Source organism: Poromitra crassiceps, assembly GCF_964638095.1.
Source record: "Poromitra crassiceps genome assembly, chromosome: 26".
Lineage (NCBI taxonomy): Eukaryota > Metazoa > Chordata > Actinopteri > Beryciformes > Melamphaidae > Poromitra > Poromitra crassiceps.
Genome location: NC_139640.1, coordinates 11,433,831 through 11,457,239, shown reverse-complemented (window position 1 = coordinate 11,457,239; position 23,409 = coordinate 11,433,831). Strand labels below are relative to the sequence as shown.

The 23,409-nt window shown below is 43.7% G+C and overlaps 1 protein-coding gene across 1 annotated transcript in view; it reads left to right on the top strand.

Moving 5' to 3' along the window:
- The window catches only part of ago3a (argonaute RISC catalytic component 3a), a 77,486-nt gene that overhangs the window by 42,633 nt on the left and 11,444 nt on the right, over positions 1-23,409 (top strand). Inside the window, exons 6-14 of the mRNA XM_083661293.1 lie at positions 897-1,031; positions 2,030-2,117; positions 3,511-3,658; positions 5,396-5,515; positions 12,473-12,616; positions 16,047-16,180; positions 20,188-20,372; positions 21,604-21,763; positions 22,903-22,993. Coding sequence (XP_083517419.1) covers positions 897-1,031; positions 2,030-2,117; positions 3,511-3,658; positions 5,396-5,515; positions 12,473-12,616; positions 16,047-16,180; positions 20,188-20,372; positions 21,604-21,763; positions 22,903-22,993 — 1,205 coding nt within the window. The remainder of the gene's footprint in view (positions 1-896; positions 1,032-2,029; positions 2,118-3,510; positions 3,659-5,395; positions 5,516-12,472; positions 12,617-16,046; positions 16,181-20,187; positions 20,373-21,603; positions 21,764-22,902; positions 22,994-23,409) is intronic.

Genomic DNA, 23,409 nt, shown 5'->3' with positions numbered 1-23,409 from the left:
TATTTTTTAGAGTGTATTTTCTCCCGCGGACTGTGTGGGCATGTCCCGTCTGCAGCAGGGAAAATTCTCTGTCTCTCTCTCGAAGGAGAAGAGAGAAAGAGAGAGATTGTGTGTGTGTGTGTGTGTGTGTGTGTGTGTGTGTTCGCGCGTTGCCCCGCTCATAGCGTACTGTCTGACGGTCATCTGTCTATCTATCTTATCTGTCTGCACGCGCGCACACACACACCACACACACACACAGCACACAGCAGCGCTGTGCCCTCGCAGGCAGAGTAGAGAGCTTTCCCTCTCAAGGTTCCTACACACCGCCGACGAGTAACGATAGAAGATAGAAGTAGCGATAAACTCACAGATAGACAGATAGATAGATAGATAGATAGATAGATAGATAGATAGATAGATAGATAGATAGATAGATAGATAGATAGATAGATGTTGGTTCTTAAAAGAGCCTTTGTGTTGACGCAATGCGTAGTTAGCTGCAAAAAGGTGTGGGACCACTAGAACTCTGAAGAGAGATGGAGGCAGAATGTGTGGGACTGCGTGTTGCGTGCGTGTACAAAGGTTATATAGAGCTTATGACGTCATAAGCTCCTGCATTTTAGCACCTCGCGCACTGCTCTCTTCAATGAGGAAGTATCTTGTAGAATCTTGTAGAAAAGTGTCGATTTTAAGGCTTTGGGTTGAAAGTAATGTATAATAATTTCGGAGACACACAATTACTAACATAAGATCCTAAATAACATAGTTAGAACGTTTTTGTGGATTTTGGTTTCCAGGGACTTTAAGTTGTTGTTCAGCAATTTAATTGCAGCGGTAGTGCATAAAATGTTCCATGTTATCCTGTTTTTTTTTAATCGTTTGAATGTTTTGACCCTCTTGACTCTGTCTTGCAGTCTCTGCCACGGCCTTCTACAAGGCCCAGCCAGTCATCCAGTTCATGTGTGAAGTGCTGGACATCCACAACATCGACGAGCAGCCTCGCCCCCTCACAGACTCACACCGGGTCAAATTCACCAAAGAAATCAAAGGTGAGAAGGCCTGTTTTAGCTGTGTGTGTGTGTGTGTGTGTGTGTGTGTGTGTGTGTGTGTGTGTGTGTGTGTGTGTGTGTGTGTGTGTGTGTGTGTGTGTGTGTGTGTGTGTGTGTGTGTGTGTGTGTGTGTGTGTCTGTGAGCAGGACTGTTTTATATGAGACTGAAAATGTGTCTGCAGGGTATCTGCGGGGTCTTGAAAAGTATTAAGAGTTGATCAAGCAATTTAGGGGAAATTATAGCCCTAAAGTGTTAAAAAGTCTTAATCGCCATTTGATGAGATATTAGATTTTGTAGCTGATTGTGTTAAATCGATCGCAGACCCCGAATTGAATCAAAATCGTATCATCACGGTAGACTTTGCGATATCAGCAAATATCATATCGTTGTTCAAAGAATCTGCTGTATATAATATTGTACCGTGATTAAACTTGTGATTTACACCCCTATCGCTGATGTGACGAAAGTGCTGTTCAGGTCTTACAATATATTGAAAAGGTCTTAAAAGGTATTGATTTTAAAGTTATAATCCATAAGATTTCAGGTTTGTTCTCTTGGGTGACACCTATGGTGATGAGTGGTGATTGCAGGTGAGATGCAAACAGTGTTGCATAATGTGACATTAGTCAGTTTGTTGGGTCATAGTAACCACATGTAATGCTAGCAGAGACCGGAAAACAGTAGCTTGTTATCCTACTTCACACAAACGTTGTCGGGAACCTACAGTAACCTATTCACCTTATGTAGCCACGCCCATTTGACCCGGTTGTGTGGTCGTGTGACGACTTCCGGCTAAAAAAAATAAAAAATAAAATGGCTGGCTGCTCCAATATCATCTAACTCTGGTCTCTGAATTAACTGATAATTTAGCCAATTGTATGTAACATACCAAATAAAAGCAAACGGCAATGTCTAAGAATGCAACGCCATGTAACTGGCTCGTTAAGTCTCGCATTCCAGGGAATTACGTTAACGTCTGAGTTCTGTTACTCACCAGGTCTGAAGGTGGAGGTGACGCACTGTGGAACCATGCGGAGGAAGTACCGTGTCTGCAACGTGACCCGGAGGCCTGCCAGCCATCAAACGTGAGTCAGGAAGAGGAGACTCTGGGTGGAGGAAGCAGAGAGGGGGGGGGGATGGAGTAAGCAGAGAGGCGGGGGGGGGGGGGGGGGGTGGAGGTGGAGTAAGCAGAGAGAGGGGGGGGGGGGGGGGTGGAGTAAGCAGAGAGGGTGGGGGGGGGAACGCGGACCAGGAAGAGGATAGTTCACCGATTTGGCACCAAACCACATCATGGCTGACTCATGGTGGTCAACATTAGTCACCCGTTAGTGAAGTAGCTGTTGTCTGCAGCTGCTCATCTGCTATATTTATCATCTAGATAAGAGTTTTATTCATGGCAGGCTCTGACATCACAGAGGGGGATCCATGTTTATGGCCATGTGCCACACTAGTAGGAGATGCTTGTTCTGCTTGAGAATACTGTGGCTAAAGCAGCTTTTAAAATAATGTTCAGTAGTGGTTGTGAGTTTTAAAGGTCCATCATCTTAAAGTGAAGAATATATATGTTAAAATGTAATTGATGCATGCTATTGCTATGCTCGTATTGAGTTGAGTCAATCACTATCGGTGGACATGAACAGTTTACTCCCAAAGCTAAAAATCGGATCGAAGTCTGTCGTGGGCAAACACCGGACGGTCAACTGGAGACCGGAGTTTTTGGCTGTCATAGAATGTCTGTTTACATGTTTACTTCCAAATGTGCTTTGCTCTACAGTCATACTTTTTATTATTCTTATTGTAGTGCCATCATCCAGTATGAATCAGAACGTGCAATACCTCCATAACATGCCTCAGGGTGATGTCATTTTGTCCACCAAGTTAGTTTTCCCTTCAGCCAACTGAGCAGTTACAAGATTTGTTTCCTAATGAGTCTTAGCTTTCTTAGATCTATGTGAGAGACTTGCTGTTGGTCATATAAATAGCATAAATATTAAGACTGCACAGTCTGAGACTATGCAAATGACGTTAGACTGGATATCCCCTAACATGTAAATCTAGTAAACTCCCAGAATTCAAATAAACTACTGATAAACCCCAACCCTTACTGTCATAGGAAGCTAAACCAAAACTTGCCTACCAGCGATACAGTACCTTACTAAGAATAGAACAATGTGATATTGAATGTTGATTATGTTTGTATGTTTTTTCGTTTTTTCCTGTGCCTGAGTTTGTTTTGTCTTGTTTGTGTACTGTTCTATTACAAAATTGAAAAAAGAAAAGGGAAAAAAAGATACAAAAAAAATAGAACAACGAAATCTCCCAAAGCTGTGTGTCAGGTTCCCCAGAATCTATTCATAGAATTACGTTACATCAGCACACGGCCATCTTGGTTAGAACACTTAACGGGTGATTGTAATCAATTAACAGGTTAATCAATTAACATGAAAATGGTTGTAATGCACCATCTTGTTCCCCCAGGTTCCCTCTGCAGTTGGAGAACGGTCAGACCGTCGAGCGCACTGTTGCCCAGTACTTCAAGGAGAAGTACAGCCTGCAGCTTAAGTACCCACACCTGCCCTGTCTACAGGTGGGCCAGGAACAGAAGCACACCTACCTGCCCCTCGAGGTGAGAGAAGACCAGCTATTGGATCCACTCCACTGTTCCTGTTTGCTTTTGGAAATCTTAAATTAACCCATTGATACCTGATGCAGCATTTGTGTGCGTATCCCTTTAAGACACACATCACCATCTGGGAACGAGTCTCTCGGGAAACCGTTTCAAAGACTTTTCAAGACTGGACGGCCAATGCGGCCGGTAACATTCCAGAATTCCGGCCATAGAATATTTACTAGCCAGTCAAAATGTATTGAAAAAGATAGATATAATCATTTCTTAAATAAATAACATGTTTTTTAGCAAACAAAATCCTAATTTTAAATCTTTCTTTTTTTTGGCGTATTTTTTTTCAAAATAATTATCTAACTATAACACTGCGGTCTGCGCTTACGAGTGCAAAGGGAGCGGTGGCTGCTGCACACCGCTCATGAATTAATTAGGTTCTGGTTTGAATTTACAGCCCCGTTAAGAACTATAATATATAGCCAACATTTAACAGCAATAAAACACACACACACACACACACACACACACACACACACACACACACACACACACACACACACACACACACAAAACGCTATGATCCAATAATCCAACAAATGGAGGCTATTAAATTAACCCATTGATACCTGATGCAGCATTTGTGTGTGTATCCCTTTAAGACCGCGAACCGCGTCAACACGGGTCACGGTCTTAAAGGGATACACACACAAATGAGGGATATACACGCAAATGCTGCGTTAAGTTAAGGGTTAAGTAATTTGAAAGTATGGTGAAGTTGGTAGTGTATGCTGTGCTGAGCAGCTCCCAGGTCTCACTGTGTGTAAAGAAGTGATGGGAGAAATGAGGCTGTTTGAAGCTTTGAATCAATTTGCTTCGGGAGATGATTCACTGTTTGGAAAGGCTCGAAACACCGCGCGCTGGCGGCGACATCTACTGGTCAAATGCATGTAAATGCAATGGGAAGACTCAAAACAACACCTGTAATGATGAACCAATTTGAAAGATAACCTGAAATCTACAGACCTGAAGTTATGTAGAATATGGAGGCCTTCATATGGTCATATTTTAATCATTTTCATGATATCATTGTGTAAAGTTTGTATGACAGTATAGCTTACTTATATACAATATTTATGTTCTATTTGTAGACTTTATAAGAAGGGATTTATATGTTTACACATTACCGGTAATTTGTGTATGAAATACTGTAAACTTTTAGTTTTTAAAATTTTGTATGAAATAAAGGCTTTATGTAAAAGTAGTGTACAGAATGGGATTTTTTTTTTTTTTTGTCAAGAAAACAATTTTTAGATGTTTAAATTACTTGCTCCCTCCATTTCTCCAATCACCTGGAATCGCTGACTGGAGATCAGCCAAAACTTGTTTGAGTCAATGAGTTACTATGAGTCTAAGATATGACAACGGATTCAAGATAAATAGTTTCCATACATTTTACACAGGTTCACTTTAGGCTCGAGCCCTTAGCGTCCAATCACAAAAAACTGTGACACGTTTCGAAACAATTCGATGTAACAAAGCTTCGTTTGCTGAAATCACGTGACTTAGCTACTTTGAAACACGGCTCGATGCATTGTTTCAACACGGCATTGTCACAAAAGTGTCTGCCCGTCACTAGTGGAAACTATGAATGAGGCAAAGCAACCCTGAAGAAGTGCAGTACTGTTTAAAATGGTTAAAAACACACCTCCTGTTCAAGGTTTCTCCTCTGTTTCCTTGCAGGTGTGTAACATTGTACAAGGTCAACGGTGCATCAAGAAGCTGACCGATAATCAGACCTCCACTATGATCAAAGCCACGGCTCGCTCTGCACCTGACAGACAGGAGGAGATCAGCAGGCTGGTGAGTAGTGGAGACTCTCAATACTACGGCACTGTGTAATGTCTGCTAATTAATTAGTAGGCTTTCCTGAGGAAAAAATAAAGCCTCTATTATGTCTCATCTTGACCACAGTCATGTCTTCTAAAAAGTATTAAAAAAAAATATATATATATGTTTTTATTTACAATTTGTTATCTTTACAATACATACAGACAAAACAACAACACCAACAACAACAACAACCACACATCTGCTCCTCCAATTTGTACATAGGTAATCTTAAACCATATAAAACCATATACAAATTCTTAATTAAATGTCATACAGGTAAAGAAAATAAATAAATAAATAAATAACAAAGTATCAAAAATAAATTCTAGCTCCAGGAACTGCACTGCCATCACAAAACCTAGTTAAAGTATTCCAATTTGATGAGTTTGGGAACCCTGTTATTTACCTGCATACTTGACTAACTTATTTTGTGTTTTAATGAGTAGTTATTTGGAGAATATAACCTAGGAAGAACTATGGTTAAAACTGATGCTAGATGTGCCGTTGTGTGTGTGGGGATTTGACCCGGAAAGAATCTCTTGTAGTGAAATTGTCAGGTCGTCCATAACAGTATAGTGATATGCTGCATTAATATCATGCAGCAGCTAATTAATGCAGTATGGTTGCCAAGCAGCATACAGACGCAGCAACACAGACGCTGTTTGGTGCAGTAATACTGTGATGCCGTCACAGGTGTGTGTTTATAGAGTATTTGACAACTGCTTCGAACGCGGCTCAGCCAATCATAATCAAGGTGCCGGAACGATCCATTTTATAATTAAGCAATATATCACGAGAGCAAGTGTGTTGTGGTGAATATATCCCGAGTGGGATAACAGCTTGTTATCAGCGGGATATATTCCACAACACACGCTGCTCGAGTGCTATATTGCTTTTATAAAACGGTTTCCAAGTATAATAATATAATAATAATAATACTATAAGTCCGACTGGCATCGTATTCTGAGAGTCAGTTGAAACACTACTGTAAGGCGGGACCTCTAGCAAGAAGATAGACGTGCGGGTGATTTGATTGGATCGTTCTGGAGACTGAAGCCGACATTGGCCAATCCTGGCGCTTGCCTGGACTTTTTACAAAGCCCGACACCAGAGCCATATGCCCACACCAAGTAACGTTACGTCTTATTTAGAAATGCGGGGTTAAGAGTGAGGGCGCGCGAGAGAGGGGTTAAGACATTAGCCCGCGTCTATTCTTGTACAAAACATCATTTTCTGCGAAGTATTAGTAAAGTTATAAGCGAAGATCGATTCACAAGGATCTGAAAAGCTGTCTCCGCCATTTTGTTTTTGAGGTACTTTTAGTAAGAGAGTTGCGCCATCATGCGTCCGACTAGTGACCCTCCATACAGCAGATCAGGAGAAAGCTGTTTGGCTCGAGCGCAGCGCTGCCTTTTAGTAAGAGAGTTGCCATGGCAACCAATAACCCATGGCCATGGGTTATTGAACTCGGTTACTGGAATTATACAATGGCTGTGAACCAATCAGATTGCTTGATTTGAGAGAGCCATTTTATAATTAAGCAATATAGCATGAGAGCTAGTGTGTTGTGGCAAATATATCCCGCTGATCAGTTGTTATCCCACGAGGCCGCAGTGTGTGTCGAGTCCACCCCTGGGGATACACAGTGATCGAACCAGGCGTTTTGACGGTATGATTTTTTTTAAACTGACATATTTGTGTCGAGTCCACCCCTGGGGATACACAGTGATCGAACCGGGCGTTTTGACGGTACGATTTTTCTTAAACTGACATATTTGTGTCGAGTCCACCCCTGGGGATACACAGTGATCGAAGCGGGCGTTTTGACGGTACGATTTTTTTTAAACTGACATATTTGTGTCGAGTCCACCCCTGGGGATACACAGTGATCGAAGCGGGCGTTTTGACGGTACTATTTTTTTTAAACGGACATATTTGTGTCGAGTCCACCCCTGGGGATACACAGTGATCAGCGGGATATATGCCACAACACACGCTGCTCGAGTGCTATATTGCTTTTATAAAATGGTTTCCAAGTATGATAATATAAATATAATAATAATACTATAAGTCCGACTGGCATGGTATTCTGATAGAGTCAGTTGAAACACTACTGTAAGGCGGGACCTCTAGCAAGAAGATAGACGTGCGGGTGATTTGATTGGATCGTTCTGGAGACTGAAGTTGACATTGGCCAATCCTGGCGCTTGCTGAGAAGCTGAGAGCTTTCTGGAAACCCCGACAGGCAGCTCGAGCGCAGCGCTGCATTCTCAGCGCTTGCTGAGAAGCTGAGTGCTTTCTGCAAAGCCCGACACCAACTAACGTTACGGGGTTAAATGCGGGGTTAAATGCGGGGTTAACAGCCTTTTTTTTGCAAAGAAGACATTAGCCCGCATCTATTCTTGTACAAAACATAATTTTCTGCGAAGTATTAGTAAAGTTATAAGCGAAAATCGATTCACAAGGATCTGACAGCTGTCTCCGCCATTTGTTTTTTTTGAGGTAACCAAAGGCTTTTAGTAAGAGAGTTGCCAGAGTTGGGTTATTGGATTTATACAATGGCTGTGAACCAATCAGATTGCTTGATTTGAGAGAGCCGTTTTATAATGCTGATTTTAGCATGTCAAACTTGGACACAGCCACCTAGTTGGACACCAGTCCCTTTTTATGGAATGTCATAGTTGCCTTAATTGTCAACACTTCCTTGCCGTGCTGCGCGTCTTGATACGTCCTTATCAAAGTGTTATGAAGGCTTTGCTTATTTTGTAATCCCCTCTCCCAGATGTTCATTCATTATATATTGTTAGTAGAGGTGAATCCATGTGCTTGTCCATTGCAGGTGGCGTTTGTAGAGCAGGGAGTCGTCATGGCTTTAATGTGAATGAACCTGTCTCTGCAGTGTGCAGTGTGGGGACTGTCTCTGCAGTGTGCAGTGTGGGGACTGTCTCTACAGTGTGCAGTGTGGGGACTGTCTCTACAGTGTGCAGTGTGGGGACTGTCTCTACAGTGTGCAGTGTGGGGACTGTCTCTACAGTGTGCAGTCTGGGGACTGTCTCTGCAGTGTGCAGTGTGGGGACTGTCTCTACAGTGTGCAGTGTGGGGACTGTCTCTACAGTGTGCAGTGTGGGGACTGTCTCTACAGTGTGCAGTGTGGGGACTGTGTCTACAGTGTGCAGTCTGGGGACTGTCTCTGCAGTGTGCAGTGTGGGGACTGTCTCTGCAGTGTGGGGACTGTCTCTACAGTGTGCAGTGTGGGGACTGTCTCTGCAGTGTGCAGTGTGGGGACTGTCTCTGCAGTGTGGGGACTGTCTCTACAGTGTGCAGTCTGGGGACTGTCTCTACAGTGTGCAGTGTGGGGACTGTCTCTACAGTGTGCAGTGTGGGGACTGTCTCTACAGTGTGGGGACTGTCTCTACAGTGTGCAGTGTGGGAAGACACTGACAGTGTGTGTTGCCTCTGGCCACCATGTGATTAACGATGCTCTTTTAGGTCTGGTTAACTTATTAAGTCACCTCCAGCCAGGTCATCTCAACTTCACCTTAATGTGTTTATTTCTGTGTTTTATTGTTTACTGTCTCTTAACACATTCAGTGCCAAGGACGTCTGTGCACGTCCTAAAAAAAAGTAACGTTCAGTGCCAAGGACGTCTGTGGACGTCCTAAAATCATAATTCATATTATTCCATAATTCTGCTGTTTAAGGTCGTACCCAGCCAGTGAGCATGAATCCCTTCAAGGGATCACACGGCGCCACCTTAAACATCGTCACAGGAGCTGCTCCACCCACCTCAGATCCTTTACTTTGTACAGGAGACAGCGGAGAAAGCCGTGGAAACCGATGCATGCTTTCTGCCAGAGCCTATATATTGCTCCGTCTACAGCGAGAGTGGGCTCGGCTGCATCCGCGCTCACAACTGAGCTCTTATGCTTCTATCTATCTCCACACGATTTCCTAGAAAGGCAGCATCCGAAGCCGAACGGGCCAAGCCTTTTCGTTCAGTCGCGTTTGCCAGCGCGCATCATTTCCTTGATGCCCATCAAGGAAATGATGCGCGCAGCAAAGCTGGGATCTGTCCGGGGCAAAAACGAGTCGAGAAAGCAAACTCTGTGCGTGTGGGAGGAGCCCGCAGCTCAGAGGTGGAGAGGGGGGGGGGGGGGGGGGGGGGGGGGAGGGGTGTGTGGCTGCACAGAAACCACACCACACGCCACCACATCAGAAAACACCAGCCAGAGTCAGTAAATGTGCTCGAAATTAGAGTGCGAAAGGTATTCATAAAAGGGGCTATATCTTGGAAAGAAAAAAAAAACGACAGAAAACCCATGAAAGTGCACTTTTTTGAGAGGCTGTAATTTCATAATGGAACTGTCTAGAAACAAAATTTCTTCTTTGGAAGAAGCAGGAGTGTTCAATCTTTCATTAAAGTCCAGCCCCGTTAATATAGCCATAATAGAAAAAATTCTATAGCTGTTTTCAACTGAATGGAAGTGAATCTGGCACAGGCTCCAGACAATTTTACTGAAGCGCTGTGGCACTGAATGTGTTAAATGTATCTATTTTATATTTGCTTACAACATGTTAAGCACTTTGGTCAACTGCGGTTGTATTAAATGCGCTATATAAATAAACCTTGCCTTGCCTACACATCACTGTGGTGGCGTTTTCATTTAGACACACTACAGCTTGACAGCTGCAGGGCCGTGTGGCTGGATTAGCAGAGGGTGAGTGAGTGGTGAAAGATTTTTTTATCCCATTTTTTATCCCCCATTAGTGCTAATTTTAATTTATTTATCCTGGTTGCTGCTCCACCCTCTGCCGATCTGGGGAGAGCCGAAACTGGCTCCATGCTTCCTCCGAGACATGGTCAGTTAGCCAGCCGCTTCTTTTCACCTGACAGCGGAAGCTTCACCGGTAGGACATAGCACGTGGGAGGATCACGCTATTCCAACCAGTTCCCCTCCCTCTGAACAGGCGCCCCTAACGACCAGAGAAGGAACCACATCAGCAACCAGGATATTGCATTTTTTGGTGAAGGGGGTTCCTATATGAAGGAAACCCCCAGGGGGCACGGGGAGAACATGCAAACTCCACACAGAAAGGCCCTTTTTTGACGACCCCACCCGGGCGGCGGGCACTCGAGGACATGCGGACGGGCACGCATTCCTTCAGCGCTCACAGCGTCCCAGGTGGGAATCGAACCCAGGACCTTCTAGCTGTGAGGTGACAGCGCTTACCACTGCACCACCGTGCCCTCCAACAGTGTGCGTCTTGGGCTTGCAATGTCTTTGCATTTAGGTGGCAACACTATTTCTACTGCTAAAATTGTATTCCTTGGCCCTGAGAGTGTATGTGTAGACACTGAGATTGTGATCCCAAGTGGTTTAGAAGCTGAGATATTGTAAGAAATAGGATTCGTTAGGATGTGATTTTGAAATTCCAAGATGGCCGCCATAACAACATTTTGGGAGGTGGATCCTATCAAAAATGGAATGCGACAGAATTCTGAGTAAGTAAAAAAAAAATGCTTTTGTCAGGACAGGACACCATGCTGTTGATAGAGACACTGCGGAACGCGTCATCATTCAGAAGCCACACCCAAAACGGGGGAAAACACAAACTCCCGTCCAATCCTGGCGTTCTCCTATGTCGCGTGCATGGTCGGATTTTGCACAAAAAGATTGTATATACGGAAGATGAACACTCCAACTTACTTCATTGACAGCAACATCCACATTTTTCTTCTCGCCAATTCTCAATGGCTTCCTTGTTTTGCTCAGGGGCCGGTTGCACCAACTGGTCTTAACTATGCCTGGTCGTAACTCCTACGTCGGTCTTAGTTAAGACCAGTCTTTAGAGTGGATTTACGCCTGTTGCACCAACATGGCTTACTCTGGTTTTAACTACGCTGGTCGTAGCAATGCGCGTTCATGTGAATTGTCGGGGAATGCCCTCTGATTGGCCCACATGTGCCTCGCGCCGTCACCCACTACTGTATGTGCGTCACTACACCCTCCCTCCTCCCACCCCCCTCCTCCTGTGGAAGCCCCGGGGGAAAATGGCGGCGGCGATTAGTGTCAGGGAGTCTGAATGAAATTGAATGTAACGTTCCCAATTCTATGTATTACATTCTAAAAAAGTAACGGCAACATTTGGGAAGGCTAAGCCACACAACTAGTTAGTTATAATCTAACGTCGTGCTTTCAAAGACGGCGAACTGGCGGTGTTACGACGATGACGGTCAAAAAGGTCTCCGCGGAGATCTCTGCTACGCCTCCTCCTGACGAGGCGTAGGAGTTACGCCTGGTCTTAGTGAAAATAAGGCTTAAGTCGTCTTGGTGCAACCGGCGTAGCTGTTAGGTCGTAAAGTTACGAGCAACTTAGCTTAAGACCAGTGTAAGACCAGTTGGTGCAACCGGCCCCAGGAGTACAAAAAAACTTTTAACTGGTGATTTTTGACATTTGTTGTCTGCGCAGCCCCACACCACACAACAGCTTTTAACTATGTTTAATTCAAGGAAAATGACGCTGGTGTGTGGAAATGAACGGAGCTTTTTCCCCGTGATGGGCGTGGCCTATTTCATGCAGTGTCTCTATAGACATTTAAGCTGTATGGACGGAGTCACCGTGATGTCACTCGCTGGTTTTTGGACTCTCGTTTTGAAGCCTAGAGTATGGGAGTGTGGCCGTCGCCACCTTGGGGTTCTTGCACAGTACTGCACGCGACATGGCACCAAAAAAACATCCCACAGAGCCGTAGCTCCGCCTACTATTGGTCTGTGATTGCTGACCTGGATCCAACCTGTGACCTCTGGGTCACGGGGCAGCCTCTCTACCCGCTACATCACCCTGCCATCAATTCCCTCCACCTCACGCTCTCTCTCTCTCTCTCTCTCTCCCTCTCTCTCTCTCTCTCTCCTCTCCCCTCTTCAGGTGCGCAGTGCCAACTACGAGGCAGACCCCTTTGTGCAGGAGTTCCAGTTCAAGGTGCGCGACGAGATGGCCCACGTGACGGGGCGCGTGCTGCCCGCCCCCATGCTGCAATACGGCGGCAGGGTGAGCACAGAGCACTTTATGGTACCCTTCCTTTAAATCACGCCCATTCTCTCTGTTTGTCTGACACGCCTCTCTTCTCTCTGTCGCCCCCCTCTGGCCTCTGAGGGGAACTAACCTCTCCTCTGTCCCCCCCTCTCCTCTGTCCCCCCCAGTGGTGTTGTCTACGTGATACACAGGTATACGCAGTATACACACTGCGAAATGACTCAGATTTGCGTATGCGCACTGGGAAATGCGCTATGATACGTATCGTTTTCAATTTCCATTCATAAATTCACCCTGTGCGCTCTGTGTGTTACCCTACGTTCACACACAGCACCCAAGCCTTGCCTTTACCCACGCTTTTAAATAGGCGTCCTTTTTAGTCAATGAGGCTGTGTACACAGGGCGCCTCAACGTGAACCTTCCGTGTACCCACGCCTCGCCTGAGCTGCGCCGATTTTTACGTGAGTTCTATTTTCAAGCCGACTAGGCGCGTGAAGGCAGACTTTTCTGTCAAGCCATGAAAGAAAAACGCGACAATATCCGTGGGAAATGGCAAAGTCAACTGAATTTCAAAATAAAATGGTGTTACAGCGTTGAGCAGAGAGAGAGAGATGGATGGGTGGCTATCACGTGGGGCAATGGACCAGTTTTTTCCCAGGAAGTAAGGTCCTGGAACTCTTGAGTAAAAGAAGCAGCACTGTCGAGTTGCAGCAAAATAGACAGTTTGTGTTGTATTTTGAAAGGGTTTTTCATCCCTTGAATCAAATTGTACATTATCAGCTTTATTTTAGCGTGCAAAAGTAGCACGAGACCCATTCCTGGCTGTCAGAGTCAGTATACCCTCTGAAAAAAGGTAGACTACACCACTGGTCCCCCCCCTCTCCTCTGTCTCCCCCCTCGGCCTCTGAGGGGAACTCACTCGCTGGCTTTTGTTTGGACTCGATGGTCTCGGTCTGTTTGTTTTATTGTCTCTGTGGTTGAGTCTTGAAAAGTGCAGCCTTTGTTTCCTTATTGTTGTTTGGCACAAAAAATCATTGATCTGTCCTTTTTTTAATGTTTTTTTTAAAGAGCCAAATGGAACCTTTTGTCCGTCAGCCACAGAGGTTGAACTATTTCCAAAGATCAGCAGCCAATTTCACTCTTTTACCAATTGGAACGTTTGAATGAAAAGGAATAACAAATGATGATTGGTTGCCAGAGTAGACAGATTTAGCAGATAGAGACCACGTCAGCAGTTTGTTATTTCCCCTCCTTAACCCATTGGTACCTGATGCAGCATTTGCGTGTATATACCTCATTTGTGTGTGTATGCCTTTAAGACCGCGAACCGCGTCTTAAAGGGATACACACACAAATGCTGCATCAGGTATCAATGGGTTAAGTCAATAAGAAGAGGATTAGAGTGGAAACAAGTAATTGGTTAACGAGGCAACTGATTGAGACTGAACCACTGTGTGGATTAAAGGAACACTCCGCCCATTTTCAACCAGCTTTGTATCATTAGAACATCAGTAGTATATCAGAAAACTGTAAACGGTTTTGAAGTCTGTCATTTAATTTGACAGTTATTGAGTGTGAAAGTGTGGACCAGTGACATCACTGGTCCACACTAACTCAAATTAATAACTCATTAACTCAAATCAACTCTCAATAACTGTCAAACTAGATGAATGATGAATAGTTTGACAGTTATTGAGAGTTGATTTGAGTTAGAGTTATTAATGAGTTAGTGTAGACCAATGATGTCACTGGTCCACACTTTAACACTCAATAACTGTCAAATTAAATGACAGACTTCAAAACCGTTTACAGTTTTCTGATATACTACTGATGTTCTAATGATACAAAGCTGGTTGAAAATGGGCGGAGTGTTCCTTTAACATTATCCATCTCCTTTCTCTTCTAGTCTGGCTAAACCACCTTCACTATTGTACATGTGGGTGTGTGCATTACACTGATAACTATACGCTGCTCTGTGCATGCTGCACACTACACACCAAATCACATTTGACACTGATTTTCACCCTGCACTAGCTTTGCAAAAGAATGTTAGGTTCACATCCAAACCACTTGATGATATTTGTTTCTTCTCAGTGAGGCCATTTACACCTGGCGCTAACATGCGTTTTCTGTGATCAGATTGCAATCAGATTGTGTTTCATCACTTGAAAGTACAGGTGTAAACACCCCCAAAATGCATTGAAGAAGGATTGCAATTTGATCGGCCAAACCACCTCCGGAGGTGGTCAGGGATGCATTGTGTACACATTGAACACAGGTGTAAATGCAATGTGTGCTCTCAATCTGGATACAGCAACTTTATGCGGATTGACAGGACACCCATTTCTGCAATCTGATTGCAATCAGATTGCAGAAAATGCATGTTAACGCCAGGTGTAAATGGAATCAGGCTGAAGTGATAAAATACAATCGGATTGCAATCTGATGGCAGAAACCACATGTTAACGCCAGGTGTAAATGGCCTCTATAGAAAGACAAGATAATTTCTCTGGTGAGAATAGAGGTGGTGTTTCCATAGAGTGCCATCAAGTCTCTCCATCGTGAGGTTGCCCATGGGGCCTAAGTGAGTGGATTCCCCATTCATTTTTCCATTGACGTTTCGTAAAATCCTCCTTATCCACCTTATGTATATATAGACGTTTTTATAATTATATACATTTTTTTACCCATTGCATCACGATTGACCTGCTAAAGCTAGTCTGACTCACCTGGTCAAACCTAGTTTCACTCACATTATGAGTCAGACTTAGGTTTATGAGTCACAGGAAGTGTAAATACAATCGGAAACCTCACAATTGTATTTTCACTTCCTGTTAGTCTCTCAAGCCAGACGGGTCTCTTCTACAGGTGAAGACAGTAAAGAGTTTTACTTGGACAAACCCAGCGAGCGAGAGACCATAGAACTTTTCACTCAACCACCTCTAAAAAAGGATGAAAAATGTCAATGGGAAAATGAATGGGGGATTTCCCACCCCGGGCCCCATGGCAAACCCGGAAGAGGGTGTGACTTTAGCACTCTATTAATTATTATTATTATATATTATATAATTAATAATAATTATATTATTATTTTCATCAGCATTTCACATGCTGTTCTCAGCTCAGCCTCTTTGGCTTTTTGTGCATGCATGTGTGTAGTCATTTGTGTCCATTATTTCAGTGTGTGTGTACATAAATGAGTGTTAATGTGTTTTGATGTGGATGTAGTGCATGCAAGTGGGTTGTGTGTGCATGCGTGCGTGCGTGTGTGTGTGTGTGCGTGTGTGTGTGTGCGTGCGTGCGTGTGCGTGTGTGTGTGTGTACATAAATGAGTGTTAATGTGTTTTGATGTGGATGTAGAATGTGTGCAAGTTGTGTGTGTGCGTGCGCACGTGTGCGTGCCTGTGTGTGTGTGTGGTTTGTGCACATAATGAGGACATGTGGTGAGACTGCCATGTTGTTGCAGAACCGCACAGTAGCCACGCCCAGCCACGGGGTCTGGGACATGAGGGGGAAGCAGTTCCACACGGGGGTGGAGATCAAGATGTGGGCCATCGCCTGCTTTGCCACACAGAGGCAGTGTCGGGAGGAGATCCTCAAGTGAGACCCTGTGCTGATTCTATGTCCTGTCTAATCAGCCTAATCATCGTACTGCACAAAGTGTGAAACTTGAAAAGCTTCTAGGGAAAATGCAGTGGAACGGTAGCCTGGTATACAAACCCTATGAGTCGCAGTTTTCAGCACTCTTGAAATGTGTATGGCAATTCATAAGGGTCTGGACGCAAGCCTATCCACTTGCAGTTATTTGGGAACAGCTACTGTCCCAGATGCCTGATTAGCTTGTGGATATAGGCGGGACTATTCTACCATTGACACATTACAGAGCGCACAGCGACACCAATACAACCAACATGGCAGCAGCACCTTGCACCGCCGGCAAAGGAATTGGATGATGCCAAGTTAGATTTAGCGATTTTGTCGGTCTTTAAAAAACGTAATGATGAATTACAGCAGGAACGATCCCTGTGTGTAAAAGCCTTTTGAAGAGGTCGAGATGTATTCGCTGTGTTTCCCACCGGCTTTGGTAAGAGCTTCATTGACCTGCTCGCTCCTCTGGTGGCTACACAAATGGTCAGTTACAGATTGATTGCTTGGAATTGTCCTTGACGAAGTCCATCTCACTCATAAACAGGGATCCCGCTAGACTTTTTTTCTGGACGGGCCAATGCGGCCGGTAACATTCCAGAATTCCGGCCACAGAATATTTACTAGCCAGTCAAAATGTATTGAAAAAGATAGATATAATCATTTCTTAAATAAATTAGCAAACAAAATCTTAATTTTAAATCTTTTTTTTTTTTGGCGCGTTTATTTCAAAATAATTATCTAACTATAACACTGCGGTCTGCGCTTGTGAGTGCAAAGGGAGCGGCGGCTGCTGCACACCGCTCATGAATTAATTAGGTTCTGGTTTGAATTTACAGGCCCGTTAAGAACTATAATATATAGCCAACATTTAAACAGCAATAAAACACACACACACACACACACACACACACACACACACACACACACACACACACACACACAAAACGCTATGATCCAATAATCCAACAAATGGAGGCTATTAAATTAACCCATTGATACCTGATGCAGCATTTGTGTGTGTATCCCTTTAAGACCGCGAACCGCGGTTCGCGGTCTTAAAGGGATACACACACAAATGAGGGATATACACGCAAATGCTGCATCAGGTATCAATGGGTTAAGTTAACAGCTGATGTGTGTTCGGTGCATTGACTGGAAGTGCAGATGCTTTCAAATGGATAGACCCTTTGGTGAAGCCGTTTCTCCTACCTGCCTTCTCACAGATGGTTCTGCCCACCCTTTCACATCTTACCCATGTGAACTTCCCCTGACATTCTGGGTTCAATCTTTTCTCTTTTTCGCTTTTGGCGGCGGCCGCAGCACGGCAGGCACGCTGTTTCTTCTTGAGGAGGAATAGCAGGTGCTTGACGCTTTTCTGCCGTCTTGCTGGCCTCGGCTGAAGTACTTGTAGTGCACCATCGTTAGATTGAAAGTAGAACTGGCCTAGGGATGACTGCTTTGACATGTCGGTGTCCTCCTGCGTTAAGTCAAAGGAGGCCCAGCGCTGGCTGCTGGGAGGGGCACAGAAAAAAATATATACTGTTATATAAGTCTCAGGGCTTAAAATTCACTTTGCAAACTGGGGGGGAATATGTTCTTCAGATGGGGGGGATTTCTAGATTTTGGGGGGGATCTATAGACTTTGGGGGGGATTTTTTTCAGCATATCTGCTTCTCCTGTCCGATAATAAGCGATAATAATTTCACATTTTTGTATTTAAAAAAGGAAGTTCACCTGTAGTTTATGCACACCTGAGTCTAAATTACTATGGCTTTTGTCATTGGGCCCTATCTTCCGACAGGCGCTATCCCCTATTAGCGCTTGCGCACCTGTTTGCGCATGCCTTAAGGCAGGGAAGATAGCAGTCCGCCTTGCACCAGTGTCCAGGTGTTATGGCGAGTTTTGCACCCCAGCGCCGGCAGCATCCCCACCTCACGGGAGCATATTGTAATGATTTATACAGAAATGTAACTGTTTAAAAGTGATATATTTGTCTGGTAGACGTGACCTCCCTGATTTCCAAGTTAAAACAGCCCCGAAATATGTTGGGGATGCAATTCTCGGCGGGCATGCGGAAACGTTCACGGCATGTGTCGCAGATGCAAATTAGAGCCGTGCCAAAATCATCTGCGCCCCCAAATGCCTGCGCAAACAGGATCTGGGCGGTCAGAATTATTCATGGGTGTGGCCAGGCAATCCTGGGCATTACGTCAATCAAAAAAAAAAAAAAAAAAATGAGAAGAGAAAATGGAGGCAGTAGCAGCGGACCCCAAAATTTGATGCTAAACTTCTAGTTAGCACTTGGATACAAATGGCTAACGTTAGCTCCATCCATTTACAACAGTGGTTTACAACGTTAGCAAGTAGGAATTTCTTACATAACACTAACAGCTACATTACCACCTTCAGTGGATCCCAGCTGCTGGGCGATCTGAAGATCTATTGTCCTTGATTGTCGTATATATCTATTGTCGGTGTGTTTGTCATATAAAATTGGATGTTGAGAAACCAAATTGATGAGCCGAGTTTGGCAAGAGTAGTGGAAGTGTGACATTGGTCAAACGTATTTTCCGCAGGCGTTTCCATGCAGACGTCAATGTCCATCCACGAATGTTCAGCCGCGGTGTGCAAGCTTCAATTACAACTAATTAAAAAGAAAATCTGCGAATGTCCATGCCGATTATTCGCACGAAGATCTGCACCAGTGTGAAACGGCCTTTAATCTGCTGGTGTAGGTACTGGATGTGCTCGGCTCGGGGTCCACAACTACAGATGAAGTTAAACTCTCACATTTATTTTCAAAAAGTAAGCCTCATGTTGATGAGAAAGGGTCCTGTAACACTTGAATCATGATCATTGAATGTTTGTATGATTCATATTTTTAATGTCGATCATGTCTGATAACATCAGTAGCTTAGCTTGTTAGCTAATCTAAAGCTGTCGGCTATTTTGCCCACGTTAATCCCACATGCCCGACGTACAGTACAGCCAATCACAATACGTGTCCGAGCCGATCTTGTAGCCGAGCTGAAATTGCAGCTCGGCGCAGCTCTGATCTCATGATCCCGTGTGAATCCAGCTGCCTTGCAAAGTGGAACGCCCTTCAAGGCAGAATTCCAAAAAGGAAACTCAGGCATGATTTCTCAACTCCAGGGATGCAGTTGTATGAGGTTACATTAAACAACATGACAGCATGCCATGCACTGTAAACACTACCCAACAGTTCAATAGCTACAGTAGCTAGCTAGCATTGTCAAATATCATTGACATACAGTAAGATTGGCTGTTACATAGGGAAGAGTATTTTATGTTGGGCAAAGAAAATGTCGCCGTCTGTGTTTATTCCCCATTCTTCCCGAGCTGGACCACTGGAGGGCACAGAGGTTTTAATTACGACCTAACAGTTGGACATTTCTAGAGCCTGACCGATATATTGGTCCACTGATATTATCGGCCGATATTGGCCGATAACCGATATATCGGTATCGGCCGATATGTTGGCCGATATGCCGATATTTTTTTATTTTGTATTTTTTAAGTCATAGACAACATGTTGTGTATATTTGATATTTTTTCTTAATTCAAGTTATATTTTATATTTGTTCTATTTGTGTTTTTGTATATTTATAATTATTAAATTCTCAGTTCAGTTTACTGTTTCATTGCATTGATGTCATTTTGGACAATAAAATTGATTGATAAGCTGTAAAATATCCTGCCTACATTACATATCTCAAGTCATATCTTTCTCAAGTGTTTGATATTTGAGGGATAATTGTAAAAACATTGTAATATAATGTGTAGATATAATATAAGAATATCGGCCGATATATCGATATCGGAATTTTTTTACTCCCGAATATCGGTATCGGCATCGGCCTCAAAAATCCAGTATCGGTCGGGACATTTCTGACTTCCATGCACTGTCTCTCCTTGCCTCTGTCATCTTCTGTGTGTAGGGGTTTCACAGACCAGCTGCGTAAGATCTCGAAGGATGCTGGGATGCCCATCCAGGGCCAGCCATGTTTCTGTAAATACGCCCAGGGAGCTGACAGTGTGGAGCCCATGTTCAGACACCTGAAGAACACCTACTCTGGACTGCAGCTCATCATCGTCATCCTGCCGGGAAAGACTCCAGTCTACGGTTAGAAAACTCCTTCAAAACAATATTATATTACAGCCCAGAGATGGTCTGATCCTGGGTCCCCCACACAGTACTGTCTCCTCAGGTTTCCTAATGTTTCAATAAAGGAAACATACGAATTGCTCTTTTGTCGATTTATATTTGACTGTACTATTCCTTCTCGACAGTAGCCCCTAAACCTTAGAATTAGTGGACTATGATTGTATTGTTTAACTGAATCTCCTGTAGTGTAGAGGGCTGGATTTGGAGTCCTGTGACATTGGATAATATGATTTACTTTCTGCTTTTCCAATGATTCCAAATATTATTTGCATGCTGTCAGGTGTTGAGAACAAAATAGAAGGAGAGTACACAATGAGTTGGTTGGTCGACCACAAAAATGTGACACCCCCCAGAGGAAGGTACCACATGTGGGCTGATTGTATTTCCCAGAAAATGAGAAAATAGTTTCTTTTTTGAAAATAATAGTTTTTAGTTTTTTCCATTAATACACAAGTTTAGGTTTTGAACTATCCATTCCACATAAAATGCAGCCGTTTTAGAATCAGTAAATAAGTGTATCTTGTTCAATAAAAGTTCAGGGGCCGGTTGCACAAAGCACCTTAAATTAAGATTTTCCTTAGAATCCGAGTTAAGGTGTCCATAAAATATAATCGGCTGCACAAAACACCCTTAAATCTTGTGCTTATGTTTTCCTTAAAATGTTTAACCTTAAGGAGAAGATTTAAGCGTGTTTTGTGCAACCAATTTTATTTTATGGACACCTTAACGGACCTTATCGGACTCTAAGGAAAATCTTAACTTAAGGTGCTTTGTGCAACCGGCTCCTTGTCTCCAACTTTGATGGCTGTTATCTCTGAATGGGGCTTTTAGAAGTGTGAACATTCAAATAAGCATGTCTCCCTTCATTCTTTTTCAACTTGCAATGTGTGACACATCATTTGAAAGTTTACAATCTGCACTTTCATCATCTGTAAAAAACTGAAAAATGACTTCCGCCTACATGTGGGTCGAAATACCAGCAGCTGTCGCAAATGTTGGTCCACAAAATAAATGTCAATGGAGTGGATGACGTCACAATGGAGTGGATGATGTCACAATGGAGTGGATGATGTCACAATGGGGTGGATGATGTCAGGCAAATTCACATATCTGGTTGCACGCTTTTGTGAATACGCACTTGTTTGAATGTTCACCTGTGATCTCTTTTCACATGTTTACCACCCATCAGCGGAGGTGAAGCGTGTGGGAGACACCCTCCTGGGCATGGCCACCCAGTGTGTCCAGGTGAAGAACGTGGTGAAGACGTCACCTCAGACCCTCTCCAACCTCTGCCTCAAGATCAACGTCAAGCTGGGAGGCATCAACAACATCCTGGTGCCTCACCAACGGTCAGTGCAACTAGGGCTGCACGATATGAGGAAAAGCTGCGATGTGCGATAACACTGTTCAATATTGCGATGACGATATGACCTGCGATAAATAAATAAATGCTATAAACAAAAATATTAATGGGTAGGGGTGCTCCAATCCGGCTAAGCCACGATCCGATCCGATTCCAATTCCTGGGGTCACGATCCGATTCCAGAATCGATTCTCGATTCCAACGATTCTCGATTCCAGAATCTAGAATCGATTCTCGATTCCAACGATTCTCGATTCCAGAATCTAGAATCGATTCTCAATTATGTAGTTTTATATTGCAATAACACACAAAGGTAAATCTAAGACAAAAAATTACAAATGTATTAATGCTGAACTTCAAATTCAACTTCTGAAGTATTACAGTGAGGGCCTAAATTCATTTAGCAATATAAGTGTGTTAATTTAAACATACGTATCAGTAAGTGGCACGGGATTCTCAAAGCCTGTGTTGAGGGTCATACGAACAAAAATGCAATCTTGAAGCTAAAAAATATCCAAAACCAACAAGTTAATTATTTACATTTTTACTTCAGTGTAGAACAGTCATTTCTTACACATGAGATTACTTTTAGCCTTTTAGTCATAACGATTATTGAAAGATATTCCATATTCCAGACTGAAATGTTATAACAGAAGTGGAGTATTGGCCAGAATGACCATTGAACATTTGGACACTTATTCAGCCGGTATCTTGCATGTTGCGTTCAGGTGCACTGTAAAAAAAATTATAATAATAATTGCGATAACACGTGACTTTTGCGATGTGTTCACCGCGCATTTTCATATCGCGATGACGATGAAAATACGATTAATCGTGCAGCCCTAAGTGCAACCACACTGTTCCTCTCCTCATACTTAGCAATGTTCTAGGAATGTGTTTTACTGGATTAAAATGGCCCCGATGGCATTCATAGTTCTACTAATGTTATTATCATGTTCCAGTTACATCCCTTTCTCTAATAATTGTGTCAGAATGACTTTATTTACCACATATAAAGGAGCATACCGACTCACATGTTTGATCGTGACATACAGTGCAGAGACGTATGTAAGGTCTTGTAACACAACGACCAGTATAATGTTTGTTGTGCTTCCTGTTCTGCAGACCGTCAGTGTTCCTACAGCCAGTTATGTTCCTTGGAGCAGATGTCACTCATCCTCCTGCTGGAGATGGGAAGAAGCCGTCTATCGCAGCAGTGAGTTCCTCCTGAGTTCCTCCTCCATTTTCCACCTTATCTCTATCGCAGCAGTGAGTTCCTCCTGAGTTCCTCCTCCATTTTCCACCTTATCTCTATCGCAGCAGTGAGTTCCTCCTGAGTTCCTCCTCCATTTTACACCTTATCTCTATCGCAGCAGTGAGTTCCTCCTGAGTTCCTCCTCCATTTTCCACCTTATCTCTATCGCAGCAGTGAGTTCCTCCTGAGTTCCTCCTCCATTTTACACCTTATCTCTATCGCAGCAGTGAGTTCCTCCTCCATTTTACACCTTATCTCTATCGCAGCAGTGAGTTCCTCCTGAGTTCCTCCTCCATTTTACACCTTATCTCTATCGCAGCAGTGAGTTCCTCCTCCATTTTACACCTTATCTCTATCGCAGCAGTGAGTTCCTCCTG